General features: G+C 37.5%; 3 protein-coding genes across 5 annotated transcripts; all 3 read left to right on the top strand.

Moving 5' to 3' along the window:
- The first annotated feature begins 1553 nt into the window (after positions 1-1553).
- On the top strand, positions 1554-4191 carry LOC112180396 (serine/threonine-protein phosphatase 2A activator). The gene is made up of 2 exons (XM_024318937.2): positions 1554-2744; positions 3955-4191. Exons 1-2 carry the CDS (start codon positions 1588-1590, stop codon positions 3959-3961), a joined length of 1164 nt encoding a protein of 387 aa, XP_024174705.1. The 5' UTR covers positions 1554-1587; the 3' UTR covers positions 3962-4191.
- Positions 4192-6207: 2016 nt separating this feature from the next.
- On the top strand, positions 6208-8574 carry LOC112179992 (F-box protein FBW2). Of its 2 annotated transcripts, XM_024318473.2 has the most exons (3): positions 6208-6354; positions 7268-7592; positions 7809-8574. In XM_024318473.2, exons 2-3 carry the CDS (start codon positions 7285-7287, stop codon positions 8368-8370), a joined length of 870 nt encoding a protein of 289 aa, XP_024174241.1. In that variant the 5' UTR covers positions 6208-6354; positions 7268-7284; the 3' UTR covers positions 8371-8574. The 2 variants fall into 2 exon arrangements, with proteins under 2 accessions (XP_024174241.1, XP_040367656.1); XM_040511722.1 differs by lacking the exon at positions 6208-6354 and having other exon boundaries at positions 6412-7592.
- Positions 8575-11602: 3028 nt separating this feature from the next.
- On the top strand, positions 11603-14266 carry LOC112180869 (F-box protein FBW2). 2 transcript variants are annotated; one of them, XM_024319435.2, is made up of 4 exons: positions 11603-11790; positions 12088-12190; positions 12815-13143; positions 13397-14266. In XM_024319435.2, the coding sequence occupies exons 3-4, from the start codon at positions 12824-12826 to the stop codon at positions 14058-14060; spliced, it is 984 nt and encodes a 327-aa protein (XP_024175203.1). In that variant the 5' UTR covers positions 11603-11790; positions 12088-12190; positions 12815-12823; the 3' UTR covers positions 14061-14266. The 2 variants fall into 2 exon arrangements, with proteins under 2 accessions (XP_024175203.1, XP_024175204.1); XM_024319436.2 differs by having other exon boundaries at positions 11603-11848.
- Positions 14267-19471: the final 5205 nt, after the last annotated feature.

The raw sequence follows: 19471 nt of genomic DNA, 5'->3' as shown, positions 1-19471 counted from the left end.
GACATGGGATGGAAAGTCTGATACCACACCTAGAAGCACCTACCTCATCTCCACCAGTGTAGCACCATCCGTGAAAGAGCCGAGGCCACTGAAGTAGGACAGAATCAAAAAGCAAAGGACCGTAACATTGGAGAATGGTGGTCGTGAAACCCATGCATGAGCATCCATACTCGCCTTGGTACGTGATTTTTACTTTTGAAACAGCAGCCATGAAAACTTTCATGGAAGAAAACACAGGTAAAGGGAGGAGTGGTGATATGAGGTGTTGGGTGGAAGAGTTCATGGAGATAAAGTCAGATCTGGAAAAGTTTGGGATAGATTGATAAAGAAAGAGGGACGATCTGGACAAAGCTAGAGTTAGACTGGACAAAGCCAGAGATAACCACAAAGGGTACAAAACACCACAAAGGTGAGGCAAGAACAGTTCTTTAGGATGCTGAAAGAGAAGAAGGAGTGACCTCCCCCAACTCTTAAGCCTTCAATCTAGATCTGGATGGATCAAGATTTGGGCAAAAGAGAAGGGGGAGGGAGAAGTTTCTTCTCAGATCTACTTTCTCTCTCTACAGTTTAGAGAGAAAGGGTCTGCTTTTACTCTTGTTAAATTGAGAATACGCACAAGAACCGGCGTTAAGGTTATGTATCTTAAATTCGAATCTATTATAGTTTTGGATGTGATATTTTGATTGGTTTGTCAAGGATCAGGGCTCCGTGTCATTTTCGGCTTTGGAATTGGGATCCATAAAGTTCTTCCATCTGAATGAGAACTAGGGTTTATTTATTTATTTATTTCAAAACATGTGTGTTCAATGTTTTTGTTCTAACAACCGTGAGAGACTTTCATCAACTTCTGTTGGGTTCAATTAAAAACACCAAGGCAAATATTTGATCAAGTGATTTGCCCATTAAAAGGAATTAACAATAATTTCATTTTCTATACAAATTTGAAGGTCAAAAAATCAAAATTGGTCACTCTTGATTTTTTCGGGTCCAATTAACCTTGCGGCGATTTCTCCTGAGAACCTCTTTAACGACCAATTTCTAGAGGCTTTTTGAGGCACACACCCATCTGCCCCCAAAAAAAAAAAAAAAACTTAATCCGACAAATTCTAATCGAATATCATTATCAAAAAATAAAATTCTAATCGAATATGATGCCCATGCAATTGACGAAGGGCTTGGTCCAAGATCAGCCGATTACATGCCAAATTCAAAGACGTCAAAAGTTATGTGCCAAATGTACAAGCGTAACAACTCCAGACTCGCCAATCTTTTCCCCCTATGACCGAAACCTTTGACAATTTGGAACATCATCCATTTCCCAAATCCCTTAAAGACCTTTTCACTATAGTTTCTTATCCTTGAACGTCACGCACGAATCTGCACACATGTTTGGGAAGCTTTCCGAATTTCAAAATGGACTGAAGTTCGGGAATCTAGTCGCTTCACTAAAAATTGGCCCAATAAGTTTTTAGGCCCATCTCTGACCCGACCCGTTGGCGCTTTAAAAACATCCTCCTTGCTCCTCTTCGCACTCTAGAACACAGTTCTGTGATTTGCCCACACTATTTCGTCCTCCAACTTCCAACAATGGAACCCGAAGAACACCACCACCACCACCACCCCCAATCCCCCGAAACCCCACCACCTTCCACCACCACCATTTCGCCGCCGGCCTGCTGCAAATGCGGCGCCCCCACCGCCTTCGCCGCCCCTCCGCCGTCGTGCTCGCCGCCCCCAAACTACCGCCCCATCCGAGCCCCCGCCATCAACCTCCCCCCAAACAACAACTCCCAACAAGCCATCATCCTCGCCCCGGTCCCACAATCCAAGCCGGTCCCACCAATCTCACCTCCCTTCCGCTTCCAAACCCCCTCCAAGAAAATCCAATCCCCCGACGACATCCGCCGCTTCCACGACTCCGATTCCGGCAAGCACTTCCTCGGCTTCGTCGTCGCCCTCTCGGAATCCATCCGCAGCAAGAAAATCTCCGATCCCTGCCACGTGTCCCCCGTCACCGCCGCCATCGTCTCCGTCCTCGAGACCCTCCTCAAATGGGTCGACGAAATCCCGCCGACTCAGCAAGCCGCCCGATACGGCAACGTTTCGTACCGCGTCTGGCATGACCGCTTGGTCGAAAATAGCCCTGACCTAATGCTCAAATTCCTCCCTCCGCATCTCGAAGCTTCCACCGTCGAGATCGTTCCCTATTTCACTGATAGCTTCGGAAACGCTAGCCGGATCGACTACGGCACCGGCCACGAGACCAATTTCGCGGCGTGGCTATACTGCCTGGCGAGAATGGAGGTCATTAAGGAAGAGGACTACCCTGCCGTGGTGGCCAGAGTGTTCGTCAAGTACTTGGAGTTGATGAGGAAGCTGCAGCTGGTCTATTGCTTAGAGCCGGCGGGGTCTCACGGCGTTTGGGGCCTCGACGACTACCATTTCCTGCCGTTTATTTTCGGCTCGTCGCAGTTGATTGATCACAAGTATATGAAGCCGAAGTCGATTCATAATGATGATATATTGGAGAACTTTTCGAAAGAGTATATGTATCTTTCGGGGATTGCTTTCGTGAAGAAGGTGAAGAAGGGGCCGTTTTCGGAGCACTCTCCTTTGTTGGATGATATTAGTGGAGTGCCGAATTGGAAGAAAGTTAATAGTGGGATGCTGAAGATGTATAAGGTTGAGGTGTTGGAGAAGGTACCAATTATGCAGCATTTCCTATTTGGCTGGCTCATCAACTGGTATGCCCCGTTTAGCTCTATCTGAACAATTAGCATAGATTGTAATACAGTGACAAGTTTGTACTTTTTGGCTCCTAGAGTTAAATTAATAAGCAATGAAATGCAGGAGTAGTTCTGGATTTTAGTTCTTAGACGAAATGTTGTTCTGATCGTCTCGTTCTAGTCTGTGCTAGAGCAACATTTAAGCTGGGCCAACGCTGGCCAAGTTGGATGAACTGACGTAACATATTAATCAAGTGCTTGGTTGTGGTCAGAAGGAGGATTAATAATTTGTTCTGCATGTGGTTGGATTGTAGATAAAATTGTAAACCTTCTAATTATTAGAGACTGTTTCCAGTATTGGTTTATATTTCTTTGGAAGAATCAGGCCACTGCCTATAAGCGTTTAATAGGTGGTGTAGTTAGGATCAGAGGATATATCCTAGGCAATTGCCTCCATCTTTTTATCCTTGATCTCCCCTTTCCCCGTATGCCTTCATGTGAAGATGCAACCATATTGCTTCTCCTCTGAGCTTTTTATTTCAACTCTAACAACAGACCTGGTACAGTAATTTGAGAGCCAGGCTTTTAGATGATCACATAGCCCAGATCTGTCATTCTTAGAAGGGTATCATCCATGGTTATAATCGAGCGATGATTTTCAGATTCTCTTTGTTGTACATTTGAGTAGTGCACTAGCATCAAGTGTGCCTGGAGTTGCAGGGACAGGTTTTCTAAGTCCCAAAATTGGTATCCTGTCCTCTGTTATTGTGACGAATATAGTTAAAGCCTAAAATACATCAAACTTTACCCGTCTCCTCAGTCATCTTTGTGAAATCCAGAACTTAGTTGTTGTTATCAGTCATCTTTGTGACATCCAGAACTTAGTTGTTGGGCTTACCTGTAACTCTGTAAGAGTATGTGATGACTATTGTGACTATAAACTAGGATAACAGTGTAAAGAATAGTGTCGCATTAGATTAGATTACTTACGGCAAGTACTTGTGCAATAGTAGTATGGTTTTTTAAAAATAGTTTCAGAATCGATTAATATTGAACAGACTACATAGAAGCTGCATTTCTCATATCGCATGTGTCGATCATGATTTGACATAGGAATTTCAAATGTGGAATTGTACATTTGAAGTGTTAACTATTGATGGATGGATAAGTGTGTTTTCATATTGTTTGTTAACGGATTTTTTTTCCTCCATTGTTTGTTTTTCCTCAGGGAGTAGGTGACATCTCTTGCGGAATCTTTTGTGGGAGCAAGTCGTTGATTTTCTGTCGGGTTATAAGTCAGTAGAAGTTTAGAAAGTTAGTAGATTGAAATATACTGCTCTGGTTACTGAATATGTGGTCTTGGTGTTATGTGAGTGCATTTTCTATGTGAGTGCTGAAGAGGGATGTGTTTCTGAAATGGAGAATGGAAATTTGATCTCAGAAAAGGAGTATATGTCCATGATAATGGATAACTATTCGTGTTGAGCTTGGATTCTGTTCCTCCTTAACAAGTAGGAGGATATTGATTTCATTAGACTCAATAACCATTAGCATGAGCTAGAGCCTACCATGTAGTTAAATAAGAAAGAAATAAGAATCTTGAAACTCTATTAAGTAATTGTGACTCATTACAGATTTATTTTGAGTTCGCTATAGCAGCGAACTTATAGTACAAAGAATAATCCATGTTTTCTAGGGCAAAATCATTAGCCAGTCATGCAATTGTAGTACCAATAGAACGCCACTTCCTAAAAACAAATAGGAGCAACTCCTTATTCATAAACCTCTTGAGGTGCACCAATCATTAGGATAGTTACCAACTCCAATAGAAATCATGATCTGAACGATAGGCACTTGAAGACCATATACCGACTTAAAAGCCCAAGAAGGTCAAATTCTTAAGCCAGGCCATCATAATCCATTAAGTAATAAATGAGGGTGTGGAATAGGCCCTCCCTAAAAGCCCATGGATTAGGCCCAGATAGCTCATATATGAGTCAAAGGCCCAAAAACCCAAAACCACACTCAAGCAACCTTAGCAGAAGCACAAGCCATCATTTACCATGCCGCAGCCGCCAAGCTTTCCGGCAGTCGGCCCTTCCAGCACGACATCATGTCTTCAACTCCCAGTCAAAACCAACCCGGGTCTGCACACCGGTGATTAGAGATACTAACCGTCCACCACCAAAACTCAATCCGAGCAAAAGCAGCAAGCAAAAGATCCAAAGCTGATTTGCAATTACGCGCACCTCGACCTCCATTTATAGTCTAGACACGACGCCAATCTACTTACGCACGTCTAAACCTTGATGTCTCCGTGCGCTGTAGACCGGCGATCAAACCAAGCTAGAAATGTTCTGACCTTCTTCAACACCACGCATCACTGAACCTCGGTGCCTAGTGTTCCCACGACCCCCGACGAAGCCTCGTTGGTGCTAGAAAACAAATGGCAATCAAATTTTTTTTTTACCGCCGCGCTTTGCTAAAAACTCTTAAGGCTTTGCTCTATAGAGGACTTCCTACTTGTTTTTTTTACATTGGGTCTAATAGGCTTCTTTTTTTTAAAAAAAGTAAATGTATCTTTCATGAAACACATGTTAGGATGACCATTACATATCCTTCTGCTGCCTTCAACTAGGTAGATCAAGAAGTTGTAGTAGGAGAACTACTATGATACATAGACCACATATATTCGAACTAATCGTTCACTTGTTAAAACAAGCCTATAACTACGAAAAACTAAGACATAGTATATAGGCAAAGCATTACAAGAGAAACTACATTTTGTACTGTTCCTTCAAGTTAGGGCTAGGAGGTTTGGCTATGTAAGGCAGCCGTAAAAGTTTTTCCTCAACAACTTTCCTCGGTTTAGGAGGATTCTTTTTCCAGACCCATGAAGAGGTTTGGCCCAACATGAAGTGGGCCCAGAGCAACCCAAAGCTTTGACAACCCAATTTTGCCGTTGGCCACCATAGACATTGTTTGCATTCCACATAGCCACCAAGTTGTACTTTTTCTGTCTTCTCCAGAGTTTTTGTAATTATTGTTATTTTTAGTGGCAGGTTGTGAAGGGATGACCTTATTTATCATGAGAAAATTTGTGTATCATGAATTATAATAAAATACTTCAAAATAACCTCTTTTAACATTAGCCTTATTTTTAATTAAGTGCCTTTTCCATCCTTTCCCATCATTTCTCTTTTAATTAATTAAGTTTTAAATTCTATAATATTCAATTATATTCATTTTTGGTCAATAATGTGTAAAATTCGAAGAAAAAATTGTAGAAAATTGTGTGTGATATTTTCCAATTTAAAAATACAGAAAATTTAACAAATTTCCATCAAAAATATATCAATATGTAAATTATTTCTGTATTAACAAAAAAAAAAAATTGTAACCAAAAAAAAAAAAATTTCTACCATTTTTAACAGAAAATTAAAAAAAAAATCCATCAACACGCGGCAGCACCATGCTATTTTAATAAACTCTTTTCTGAGCCTCCGAGAACGTTTCAAGTGGTTTAAGCACGAAAGGGGAGATTCTGAGCTCACTCACTTTCTTCAATTTAGAGCGAACACCACAGCCTGAAGCTTTTCATTTTCCAGCCGAAAACTCTCTTCCACAGGTAATGTTGATCATTTAGGTTCTGATTCTATCATCATTTGCAATGTATCTCTTTGTTTATATTTTGAGAAACGTGTTTCATGAAATGCATTATCTAAACGCATACCTTGATTTTCATTGAAACTTCTCTGATAATAAAAATTAATGGGTACTTTTTAGTTTCACTTACTTTGAATTTTGAATGATAAGCTGAAAAGAGTGAGTTTTTTTTTTTTTTTGGGAAGAGACCAATTCCACTTCTGAGATTTTTCAGGGTAATTCTTTATTTGATTTTGGTGATTGTAAAACTTGGGTCTCGTTTTATAGTCTTTCCATTCTGTATTGATCTTCCACTTAAGGCTAATCACTCTCGACTTTGAATAGTTGGGTTCTGATTGGCATGTGGGTTTTTTTTTTTTTTTCTTTCTCTCTAAGTTGTCAGATTATACTGAGAGAAATGTGTCTGATGAGATGAACAACATTGGTAGTATAGCGGAAGAAAACTATTTGGATAGGTTAAACTGATATGAAACAAAGAGGAAATTATTGGTAGTGATATCTTTTTAATTTCAAGTTTTGATGTTTTTCCGGTAAAATTCTTTCTTTGATTGATTTGGGGACCTGGTGATGTTTTAAGGCACTTGAACTTGTAAACAGATTGGTTATGGATGTTTGTTGAACTGCAACAAGGTGGATTCTTTATTAACTTATATAGCAAATGTTATATTAGCTTCTCGTTTGGAGGATTAATCAGCATTGTTTTCTTCATAAGGGGAAAAATTTAGCTTACAGTTTCAGCCCATTCTGATTTCAAATCCTGGTTCTGCCGCTTGGTTTTATGGATTATGCTTGTACATAGCTGGTCTTGTTTTGTACTCTTTCCCTTCTGCTTGATGGCCAGTGTAAGCATTGATTTTCTAATTTTTGTTTCTCAGTATCTTAAGGCAGCTAGATGGAAATGGCAAGTGATTTTCGGCATTGGGATGAATTAATACCTGAGGCATTGAGTCTGATATTCAACAGCCTTTCTTTTAAGGAGAAGCTAACAGTGATTCCAATGGTTTGCAAACCATGGAGCAAGGCAGTTATGGGGTCTGACTGCTGGCAAGAGATAGACATTGAGGAATGGAGTAATGAATGCCAGCCGCAACACCTTGATCGCATGATTCAAATGCTGGTTGCAAGAAGTTGTGGATCAATGAGAAAGCTGTGTGTTTCCGAACTCCAAAACGACATGATTTTCTCCTTCATTGCTGAACAGTAAGCAGAAAGCAGTTGTATTACATATTTCAACTTCAAAATATTTTTTGCAAACCAGTTTGCCTCTGTGAATTCTTACTCATGATGCTATTTTTATGTATACTTTGCAAATCACCATTTCATGCCATGTGTTGATCAAGTGTTTATACTTTATAGTTATATGAGAGTGGTTTTAATAATCATCTCATGTGAGTCCTTTTTTCTTTATTTTGTAAGTGCTAATACCCTTCAGACCTTGAGACTGCGAAGAAGTGAAATGAGTGATTCAGTGGTAGAACAGACAATTGGAAGGTTTTCTAATATCACCTTCTTGGATCTTAGCTACTGTGGTAAAATTGGTAGTCGTGCTCTAAAGGCCATCGGAATGAACTGTAAATTGCTCATGGGACTGTGCCGGAACATACATCCATCGTACTCTGCAGGCATCCATATGAATGATGAGGCTGATGCCATTGCCACCACAATGCCTAGACTGAAGCACCTTGAGATGGCATACCATATCATCAACACACAAGGGGCTCTTCAAATACTCGAAAGCTGCCCTGATCTTGAATTTTTGGATTTAAGAGGGTGTTGGGATGTTCAGCTTGATGATAAGTTCTTGGGGGAGAAGTTCCCAAAATTGAAGGTTCTAGGGCCTCCTGCGGACTACTACAATGATGAGGACTTGGAATGTTGCATGGATAACTCAGATGCTTCTTCTGACGGTTCCCCTTCGAATATGAGGATCTATCTGAGGAATATCTGTCCGACGAGTATTAGTCTGACAGATAACTAATCTGATCAAATTCTTTCTGAGTATTAAGTCCTTTGTAGAACTTGATGATTGGCCCCTTATTCACTGGCCAACGCTCTATATTTAGCCTTTCTTTTAACATTTGCATCACCCTTTTTTCTATTTAGTCCATGTGAATCTTTGCACTTTTATTTTTTTGATTGCTATGTGAATCTTTGCACTTGATATTTAATATCAGGTATTCTTCTGTGTTCTAAGAAGTTCTATAGATTTCTCTAGCTCTTGGCCGTTCCAGTGATCTCTAAATCACAGAACATCCATTTTTTAAAACAGCACACTTTCATGTATAAGCTGAGGGGAGGACATTACCTTATTCTATGTTTTCTGCAAACTTTAGCAAGTAAATTATTGCCCACAAAGTCACAAACCCTTCCTGCTTTTACATTTAAAACACTACTTATTATTCTTCATCCTGATCTTGACTCAACAGCTTAAGGCAATAATTAAAAAGTGAGTGAATAGTGTTAACGAAGGAATGCCCCACCAGTCCAATGAGTGGACTTGGTCTCAAAGTTTTCACTTCAATCGCTATCAAATTAGTACATCAAACTTTCTTTGCATCCACGGCAAAACAATTTATGTCTAATGTTTCCGACAACAAAATTGAAGGCAGCTTTTCTCAATCATTTCAAACAAATCCATCAAAAATGTAAGCTAACAAAAACAAAAATCACACAATAATTGATAGTTTACATGGTCTTAATTTAGTTGCTAGAAGACCAAATGAGGTTACATGTTGAGATCTAAATCTTTAAGATGAACAGAAATGTCCTGCATTATTATAAAGACATCACCCCCCCCACCTCCCTACTGGACTAAACTAACAGGACCCTGTTTGCATTATTATTTTATGACCTCATGATTTTGTCTGGGAATGGGAATGGAGATCCTATTATTCCCCACGCGCATGTTGCGCCAAAAAGAATAGGAATAAAAAGGTACGCACCCCACTCGACCTTTTTGGTCTTTTCACTTGCAAACCATCTTAGTGACTTAGTATTATTCATTTCTACGTGGAAAAGGTCGGGTTCTCTGTCTGTGCTCTTCAGAATTTTTCAGATGAGTCTCTATCAAACTGGCGCAAACACTTGTGGCTGGTTAGTCCACAGGTAAGTCGCAACCTTTTCGTAGATTCATACCTTTCACTGCAACCAACCACCACCAAATTGTTTTTTTTTTTTATCCTTTCACGTTGCGTGGATTCACTGTTCAACTCCAGTGGGTTAAGGCATGGGTTAAATACTTAATTATTCTTGCCGATGGAAAGTCAAAAGCAAAACGTAATTTTCAAGGCAGAAATTAATTGTCATCACTGTAAAAGTAAGCATTATGGATTTTTTCTTTTGGGACACAAAAAGAAAAAGACAATTGTGAAATTAGAAATGTATTAAGAATTTACAATATCGATACAATAAGTTATGTATAACATTTCGGTACTAAATATTTATGCACGGTGAGACTGTAATATGATTCATATATAAAGATGATCACTATAAACTCTATTTATTATTTTACGTAATCGTAATATCTCGCGTGTGTAAGTATTTATTTTATCGTTTACAATAACTTAAAATGATTAATTTTATCCTTTGTCAGCTAGCTTAAAGGTAACCAACAAGCGTATATTCTTGAAACTCAACTTTTTAAGTTATGGCTTAAAACAAATGAATAATGTCATGAGTAATTGCCAACTATTAATGCATGTGAGATCCACAATATGATTCACATGCATAGATGCGTACAATCTTTGAGCTGTTAGTTACGACTGCATTAATTTATAATCTATAGCAATGAAAAAAATTTATGGATCATACATGAATAATTATCAAATTGTTGTCTATTGATGCATGTAAGATCAATATACATAGAACATTAACAAGATATACTTATATTTTATTTGATTATGTAACTAGAAAGACCGAAAGTAGTCAATTTTAGTATTTGTTAGCTTGAGGTAACCGACAAACATATATTCATGAAACTCAGCTTTACAAGTTACCGTTTCAAAGAAATGACTAACGCATAAGTAATCTGTCAACTATTTGTGCACGTAAAATCACAGTACAATCCACATGTAATGACGATCACTTTTTAAACTCAATTTCATTACTTACGTATAGAACAACAATATCTCATCATGCATGCAGTAATTATCAAGTATTGACATGTGTGAAATCAACATGCTAAAATGCATTGTATTTTTTTTCTTTTTCTTTTTCTTAAATATTAATGCATGATTAATCAGATGCTTCTGATTTTCTATTCAAAAAAAGAACATACTTATACGTGCTTTTTAATCTCTTGACTCTCCTTTGTTGACCTAACGGCAGTACTTGAGCAGCATTATTAGTTCCAACAAAATAATTATATTGTTGTAGCTAATCTCAGCTCCTTGTTCCTAGGTCTACAACATCTAAATTTTCTCTCATAGCTTAGCCTAGGCGGTGGCAGGTCCATCACACCCAAATCCAGTATTGTTGCACCAAACTAGTGAATGATTACGCACCCAAAAGGTCAGCCTAATAAAATTCATAGCAGTACTGCCTTTTCCACGAGAATTGTCATCAACAAACTTGGAATTCCAAAAAAGTGTATGAAGTAAGGCATTGTAACAAGTCACTGCCAAGCAATTAATCTCTCCCTTGTAAATGTTGCATTCTTCTTCTTCTCCTTCTTCTTCTTCCTCTACACTCTTCATCTGAGCTTTCCCACCTCACTTGTCAAACTGAATTTACTACACATCCAACCAGATTTTACTTTTCTAGGGAAAGTGAAAAGGAAAGTACACATTGACTGTAACCAAACCCTTTCTTAGGCTTCAACTATTTCAACTGTTCAGTCCTCTCTGATTTCAGATTGGGCAACTTGGTACTACTCTTCTCTTACAAGTCACCAGAACCCGACTCGTGTCGGTGATTCTCTTTCCCACAAAACCCAGTTTGGAAATTGTAGAGGTTCCTCTCAAGTCTCTGTCCATTTATTTACTGCCCCAATAACTCATCTTTTTTTTTTTTTTTTTTTCCGATGACATGAGTTATTGGGTCTTACAATCTCACATCATCCTATCTTTCTGCAGAAAAGGAAAAAAAAAAGTTACATAATATAATGGAAGAGTGCAAATAATTTCACCAATCACCTACAATGCCATTAAAAACTGTCATTATTAAACCACCCGTTTTTGACAGTTTTTTTCTTTTCCTTCTGTGGGGTTTGTGAGAGCTCACTCATATCAATTTAAAACCCTCATAACACCTTTTCTCATACGTATTTTGTTTTGCCTCTTTTCACTCTTTGGTGTTGTTTTTACCTTTGTTGTTGTGTTGCAGATGGGTCTCGTTTTGTAGCCTTTCCTTTCCTTCTCTCCTTTTCTTTTCCCCTGCTTCTTTCTCTGCGGATAACCCGGTGAGTATTTTACATGATCCCAAATCCTGAAATCTAGAACAACCCACTTCTTAAGGGAGTAAGTTGTTTATGTTTTATAATGTATTCTCCGTTTGATTTTTTCTGAATATGGAAGAAATATATAGCAGAGCTAAAGATAACGCTGCAATCTGTTTAGACTCGTTGTGTTTGTTTGTAAATCAGAGAAGCTCACTAGTTCAGTGTCTGTCTCTTTGCTTTTGGTTTTTTTTTTTTTTATCATGATTAAAAATGAGCAAATCAGAGCTTAAATTTTCTGTCTTTTCCTCATTTCCTCAGCTTGCAACTGGAGCTTTTGTCCTTTCGTCTAGATCTGTGGGGAGTTGTTCATGCACTCAATGAACCCTTTGAACAGAAAACAGTGAATCTTGGTCTTTGATTGGTAAGTCTCATTTTGTTTTAGCTCTCATTTGGTCTGAAATCTATGTCTTTATGTTTTTTTTTCCCTTGTTTGTGATTCCATTAAATGGTGTTGTTGTTCACATGGATTTTGTTGGATCTGCTACAAGATTTTAGTCTTAATTTGATCTCTGAATGTTTGATTTCTTGCTGGTATTGTTTCCCATACTACTAATTTATTGGTTTTTCTTCTTTCTCCCCCAACTCTGTTTCGTATCTTCGTTAGAATCGAAGATAGTTGTTCTTCTTCATCCTTTTGTTTTCTTTATGTGGTCGGTGCTGGTATCAGTGGTATGTGTTTTCTATTTCTGCATTTTCTGTCTTATATTATTATTTTACTCCTTTATGTTTACAATTCTTGTTCTTGTTCTTGTTCTTAGTTTTCTTGTTTTTAATCTGCATGCCAAAGGGCATTTTGTTTTTCCTTCAGCAGTTGTTGATTAGTGGAAAATTGTCTTGGATTTATTTCTGCTTATGCTGAATATATAGGTTGTGATGAATACTTTTTAAATGAGATGTGCATAGAAACACTGTGACTTTTCTATTCGTAATGGTTCTACTAAGCTGAGAGATTGATTAGTCTTTTCTGGTCTCTCATTTTCTGAAGGTGAAATAAATGGAAGTGGCAAGTGAGGCAAGTGATTTTCGGCAATGGGACGAATTAATACCCGATGCATTGGGTCTAATCTTCAAAAACCTGTCTCTTAAGGAGTTGCTGACAGTGATTCCAATGGTCTGCAAATCGTGGGGTAAGGCAGTAATGGGGCCTTACTGCTGGCAAGAGGTAGACATTGAGGAATGGAGTGATATATGCCCAGAACCTCAGCACCTTGATCGTATGATACAAATGCTGATTTCAAGAAGCTGTGGATCTCTCAGAAAGCTTTGTGTTTCAGGCCTTAAAAATGACATGATGTTCTCCTTCATTGCTGAACAGTAAGAAAGGATATCAAAGTCTTATCAATGTCATATGTTTCAGTTTCAAATAAATATTTGTCTAACCCCTTATATGTGTGGGTCTGCATTCTTTGATGGACCACCTAAATTTATATGCCCTTGGAAAATTTACTGATTTAGAGATTATTTTGTATAAGATAGACTACTTTGCTCAATCATCATGCTCTTTTATATTAATCAATCAAGTTTTTATATTTTCCTGATGTGACTCCTGTTTTCTTGGTTTTGCAAGTTCTAATTCCCTTCAGACCTTGAGTCTGCCAAGAAGTGAAATAAGTGATTCAATAGTGGAACAAACAATTGGAAGCCTTTCTCACATCACTTTCTTGGATCTTAGCTGCTGTGGGAAGATTGGTTTTCGTGCTCTGGAAGTCATAGGAAAGAACTGTAAATTGCTTGTGAAGTTGTTCAGGAACATGCATCCATTAGATATAGTTGGCATGCCTATTGTGGATGATGAGGCTAATGCCATTGCTGCCACAATGCCTAGACTGAAGCACCTTGAGATGGCATACCATGTCATTAGCACGGAGAGTGCACTTCAGATACTCAAGAGCTGCACCGAGCTTGAGTTGTTGGATTTGAGAGGGTGTTGGGGTGTTAAGCTTGATGATGAAAAGTACTTAGAGAAGAAGTTTCCGAAAGTGAAGGTTTTAGGGCCTCTTGTTCAGGATCGCTATGAGGAAAATGAGTGGGATGACAACTCGTTTTACTCGGATGCTTCTTCCGAGTATCTAGCCTGGGAATTTGTGGATGATGACGATGATTTTGATGATGATGGGAGTTATGAGGACATGTGGGATGGTGATGGAAGACTTGAGCAGCTTGAGTTGAGGTTCTATCAAGGAAATGAACATGAGACTGAAGGAGGGTTTGGTTGGCCTCCATCTCCCTAAATTAGTACCTCCTAAATTAGAGTTGTCTTTCTCATTTATCAAACTGTTTGCTTCTCTCTTTTTTCTTTAAGCACTTTGCCAGATGCTTCTGCTGTGGAACATAATGTGTTTTATGGATAATATGTAATCTTTCAGTTGAAAAGGAAAAGCATGGTTTGTTATGAGTAATGACTTTGTATTTCCCAATAATATGGCTGTTTATAGAAGTATCTGAACTTGCAAACACGGTATGCTTGCCTTGTTAAGCTCGTAAAGAAAAAAAAGAGTAGAAAAAGTGAGTGGGTTTTTATCTTCCCTCAAAATCTCCCAAGTGTTCTATGGATTTTACTCGTTCCCTCGGATTCTAAGTTTTCTATGGAGTGAGATATAGAGCAGAAGGTTCTTATTAGAGTTTCTGTAGTTGTGATAAACTGATAATATAGCAATATGACTAAATGTGGAAAACATGTACTGTCAATGTGTAAAAATACATGCATCAGTGTCTATATTAAAAACCAGATAAATGGTTACGATGCAGGGGGTTACATCATAGGCATCTAACGCCACCTACTTTGAAAGTTTGGCATAAGCTACTACTTATTACTTTTTTAGCTACGAGCCTCATTTTGAAATTCCAGAAGCTTGTGGTGTAAATTTTTGGCTTCATCTTCTGTACAATCCCTCTCATTGATGTCCTTTTGTTGTGGCTTGTGTACTGAAATTATTGGTAGTCTGGAAGCTGCATATGCCTAAACAAAGTATTTTACTTCACCTTTTTCCTTTCTTTATATGGGAAAGAGAATCATAAGACGAAATCACGGGAACAATCTCTTCTCATTGGATTCAATTAAAATGTTAAGACATAGTTGATCAATGAGAATATTTCACTTTACTTTTCAGTTAGATAATTTAAGGAAATCTAAAGAGATGACAATATGAGTATGACACGCGAAATATTGTTTTAGTGGAGCTGTCAGAGATGGTCCGATCCTCCATTCATGTCTAGCCTCACGTTCGATATTAAGATATTGAGGGGTATTTTTTTTTATTTTAAGAAATTGAGGGGTATTGTTAGTACTTGGGCTAAAATATAGTCATTTGATAAATAAACTTGTAGTTAATTGTCTACGTGACAGAGTGTGATTAAATGATAAGATTACTACTTGTAGTTAATTGTCTACGTGACAGAATGTGATTAAACGATCAGATTATTCTAATGATCTGAGGACTTCATTCATTAAAGATTTTTTTTTATTATTATTATTATTTTAGATATGCTTGTTTCTTTATCCTACATATCAATACCTTTGGATTTTAGCTACTTGTCTACACTCTCACATGAGTGCATGTGAATGTGATGCAAGTCTTAGATCTTCCTCTATCCTTATGAAGATTTTTTGAGACGTGTGTTGGACCATTTCTCATTCATCTTAATTCTCACCGACCACCTATGTGTGGTCTTACTATGCATGGCGGATTCCTAACCATTCTTCTCGATTCTAAATGCATGAAAATGAAGATTGAAGCATAATACATGGTTTCAGACAAAAAAAACAAAAAAAGGCATAACAATGGGCTTATGGGCTTTAGTTGTCTATTTGGGCTTCTTCTCTCCTACTGGGCTGGCAGAAACTTTCCAGGTGCACTATCATCATTCCACGCAATATGCTTTTCCATTTGACCAGAATATCCTATGATCTATGGAAATCGAATGCACACATTTTGTGTGCACGTATATTTGATGATATTGAGTGTAACAGTGTCGCAATTGTATTTCGGAACTCTAAATCAGTTATCACAATGCTCATTTTATTCTTTTTAAATCTACTGATGAGACTCAAACACATAATCTCTCGAATGAAAAATCACATTTTTACCACCCCACCAAACACACACACTCCTATGCTCCGACCATTCTCTAAATTCTCAAAATTTGTGAATACGTTACACAATATAAATTTTAATGGACTAAAACGTGACACATTTTAAGTCTCACTTTACTTATGAGTCATCATAGTCTACTTTACGTTTTTCTTCTCGACAATATTAAAGTCGTGGGGTTCTTTTTGAAGATTTCCAAAGTTGGACCAACCTCAGATGTAAGTTACGTTTGATTGACCTCATTTATTCACCAACCTTCGGTTTGTCAGACACAGACCTCGAGAACTGGAGGGAATATGCCATGTCATGCTGCCAAGTAGCAGGACACGTGTAAGCTCATCGAGGGGCTTGCCGCTTTTGTAATTGGGGTTAGGAGGAGGGGAGGGTGGTGCACGAAGTGGAACAAGGTTGGTGGGTGACTTGGGCGTGATCTCACCCCCCTCTCTAATTTCCTTTTGCTTGGCTCGGAAGCTCGGCTGGCTCTCTCAAAATCTGCTTATTCATTTATGGTTTCTTTGGAAATGAAAAATTATAACCGTCGTTTGTCAAAAAAAAACAGGGAGAAGGAAATTGTAACGGTCGGAGTATTGATTCAAGAGTATTCTGCCAGTTAATTATATTGTTGTGGCTGACGCATTTATATCATCCTCGACCGACTGTAAGTCTTTAATATTATTTGGCTTGATTATATGTTGTAACAGTTGAAAATTGATATGACAGATGTGACATCCGATATAAAATTAATAAAAAACTTTATTATTATAAATACAACTTAGAGTTGGGTGTCACACACTTCACTAGATTTTGAATTGTCATAAATAAGTGACTGGGATAAACTTAATTTATATAAAAAAAATATGCAAAATTGTAATTATTGATAAAACTATCAAAATCAAATAAAAGAAAATTAGAAGGAAAAAGTGGATGACAAACACAATTTCAAATCAAAAATTATTATGGCAGTTTAATTCCTAGTTTTTATTCTCTTTAGGTGTTGAAATTTGAGACAAAAACGATCAAGTACTTGTTTTATTTCTCCGGACAAAGCACGAATCAAAGGCTAGTACTGTAATGCTTAACTATATCTTTAGTATTCTGCAACACTATTCATGAGAGGCTTATGATTGTTAATATGCACTAAATTCGATAGAGAAATATGCAATAATAAAATTAAAAATTTGTAAAAGTAAAAAAACAAACTAATCAGACACAAAAAAGAAAAGAAGAAACGAAACTAATTCGGCTCAATTTTCCCTGCGGCTTGTAATCTTCATCACTCGCACAAACCACCTTTTTCGCCACTAGCACAAACTTAGTTAATGCATGCATTTGTGGTACGACCCGTACTAGTTGTTATGTAATCATTAAGGCAGTTTACTTAAAAAGTACTAAATATAACTGACAAATGATGTCGCATGACTGATATCTTAAACAATGATTGTATATTGTGTTGTGGGCTGTGGAAGACTGGCAATTGACATATTTATGTCATCGATCTTCAACATTTTGATTACGTGTTGTAAATTATAACAGTTAATTTTCATAACTAGCACAAACCACCATTTTCGCCACTCGTATAGTTAATGCAAGCATTTGTAGCATGACCGTACGGGTAGTTATGTAATCATTAAGGCAGTTTGATTAAAAGTATTAAATATGACAGACAAATTAATGACGTCGCACGACATCTTAAACAATGATTGTACGTTGTGCTGTGGCAAGCTAGCAATTGACACATTTACATCATCGATCTTCAACATTTTGATTACAGGTTGTAAAGTATAACCGTTAATCTTCATAACTAGCAAAAACCACCATTTTCGCCACTGGAAATTATTCTATGCACCGACGGTGTAAGTGACCCAACCCTTATAAAATAATCTCAACCCTTGATATTTATTATCAACTTTATTTTTAATAAACAAAAAGTATATTTAATGCAATCTAACCATTCATTTATGTTGGTGCAAGTGCACGGCAGTGCTCTGAATAATCTCCCTGTGACCTTTCGCCACTCGTATAGTTAATGCAAACATTTGTAGTATGACCGTACGGGTAGTTATGTAATCATTAAGGCAGTTTGATTAAAAGTATTAAATATGACAGACAAATTAATGACGTCTCACGACATCTTAAACAATGATTGCACGTTGTCCTGTGGCAAGCTAGCAATTGACACATTTACATCATCGATCTTCAACATTTTGATTACATGTTGTAAATTATAACCGTTAATCTTCATCACTAGCACAAACCACCATTTTTGCCATTCGAATAAGCCTAGTTAATGCATGCATTTGTGGTACGACTGTACGAGTAATTGTGTAACCGTTAAGGCAGTTTGCTGAAAAAGTATTAAATATGATTGACAAATGACGTCACATGACTAAGATCTTAAGCAATAATTGTATATTGTACTCTGGCAAACTGGCAATTGACACATTTAAATCATCGATCTTCAACTTTTTGATTACATATTGTAAATTATAACAGTTAAAGACCATTAGAACAAATACCACATCATTCTGTACATAAAAGTGATGAAAAGTAAATAAAATCACACACATTTCTATAATTTTGCCACGTTATTCATAAAAGATTTAGGATTGCAAACATGCACTGCATTAGATAAAAGAAGTACATAGACTTGCAGAGTCACATAATATAAATTTTGTTAAAGTAAAAAAAAAAAAAAAACAAATATTAGTTGCCAGACAGAAGACAAACACTAATTAGACGATGAGTAAATTCCTAGCAAATAACACCTACTTTTAGGAAAAAAACGCATTCATTACAGAGTATATAATAAAAGAAAAGCCCATAAAGGAACAATCACCATTTTCGCCACTCGCACAAATCTAGTTAATGCATGCATTTGTGGTACGACCATACGAGTAGTTATTTCATCGCTAAAGCAGTTTGCATAAAAAGTCTTAAATATAACCGACAAATGACGCCGCATGACTGGCATCTTAAGCAATAATTGTATATTCCACTGTGGCAAAAGGCAACTGAAACATTCATATCATCGATCTTCAACTTTTTAATTACATGTTGTGAATTATAACAGTTAAAAGATTATTATGACAAATACCTCATCATTTGGTATATAAAAGTGATAGAAAAGTATTTAGAATCACACCCATTTTTATAATTTTGCCGCACTACATTAGACGGAAGAAGTATGTAGAGCCATATAATAGAAATTTTGTTAAAGTAAAAATAGATATAAATTAGTCGCGGGACAAAAGAAAAACACTAATTAGACCCAACAAAAGAAAGAAAGAAGAAACTTCAGCTCGGCTTCCCCGGCGGCTTGTAGTCTTCATCCACCTACTTCGACCCATCGAGTGATTTAAGTAGGTACATTCAAACGCATAACCTTCTCCCAAGCAATTGACTTTTACAGGGAATTGTTGAACCCCTCGAAATCCCCAAACCACCCTTCAAATCCTCCAAAACCCCGAAACTAACCCTTCTTTCTCTCCCTCCTTGGTCTCAAAGTTCTCAACTACCCACCACCGCGTCTCTGTCTTCCCTTATAAAACCCC

Source organism: Rosa chinensis, chromosome 7 (genome assembly GCF_002994745.2).
Source record: "Rosa chinensis cultivar Old Blush chromosome 7, RchiOBHm-V2, whole genome shotgun sequence".
NCBI classification, from domain to species: Eukaryota; Viridiplantae; Streptophyta; class Magnoliopsida; order Rosales; family Rosaceae; genus Rosa; species Rosa chinensis.
This window is presented reverse-complemented; position numbering and strand designations above follow the sequence as displayed.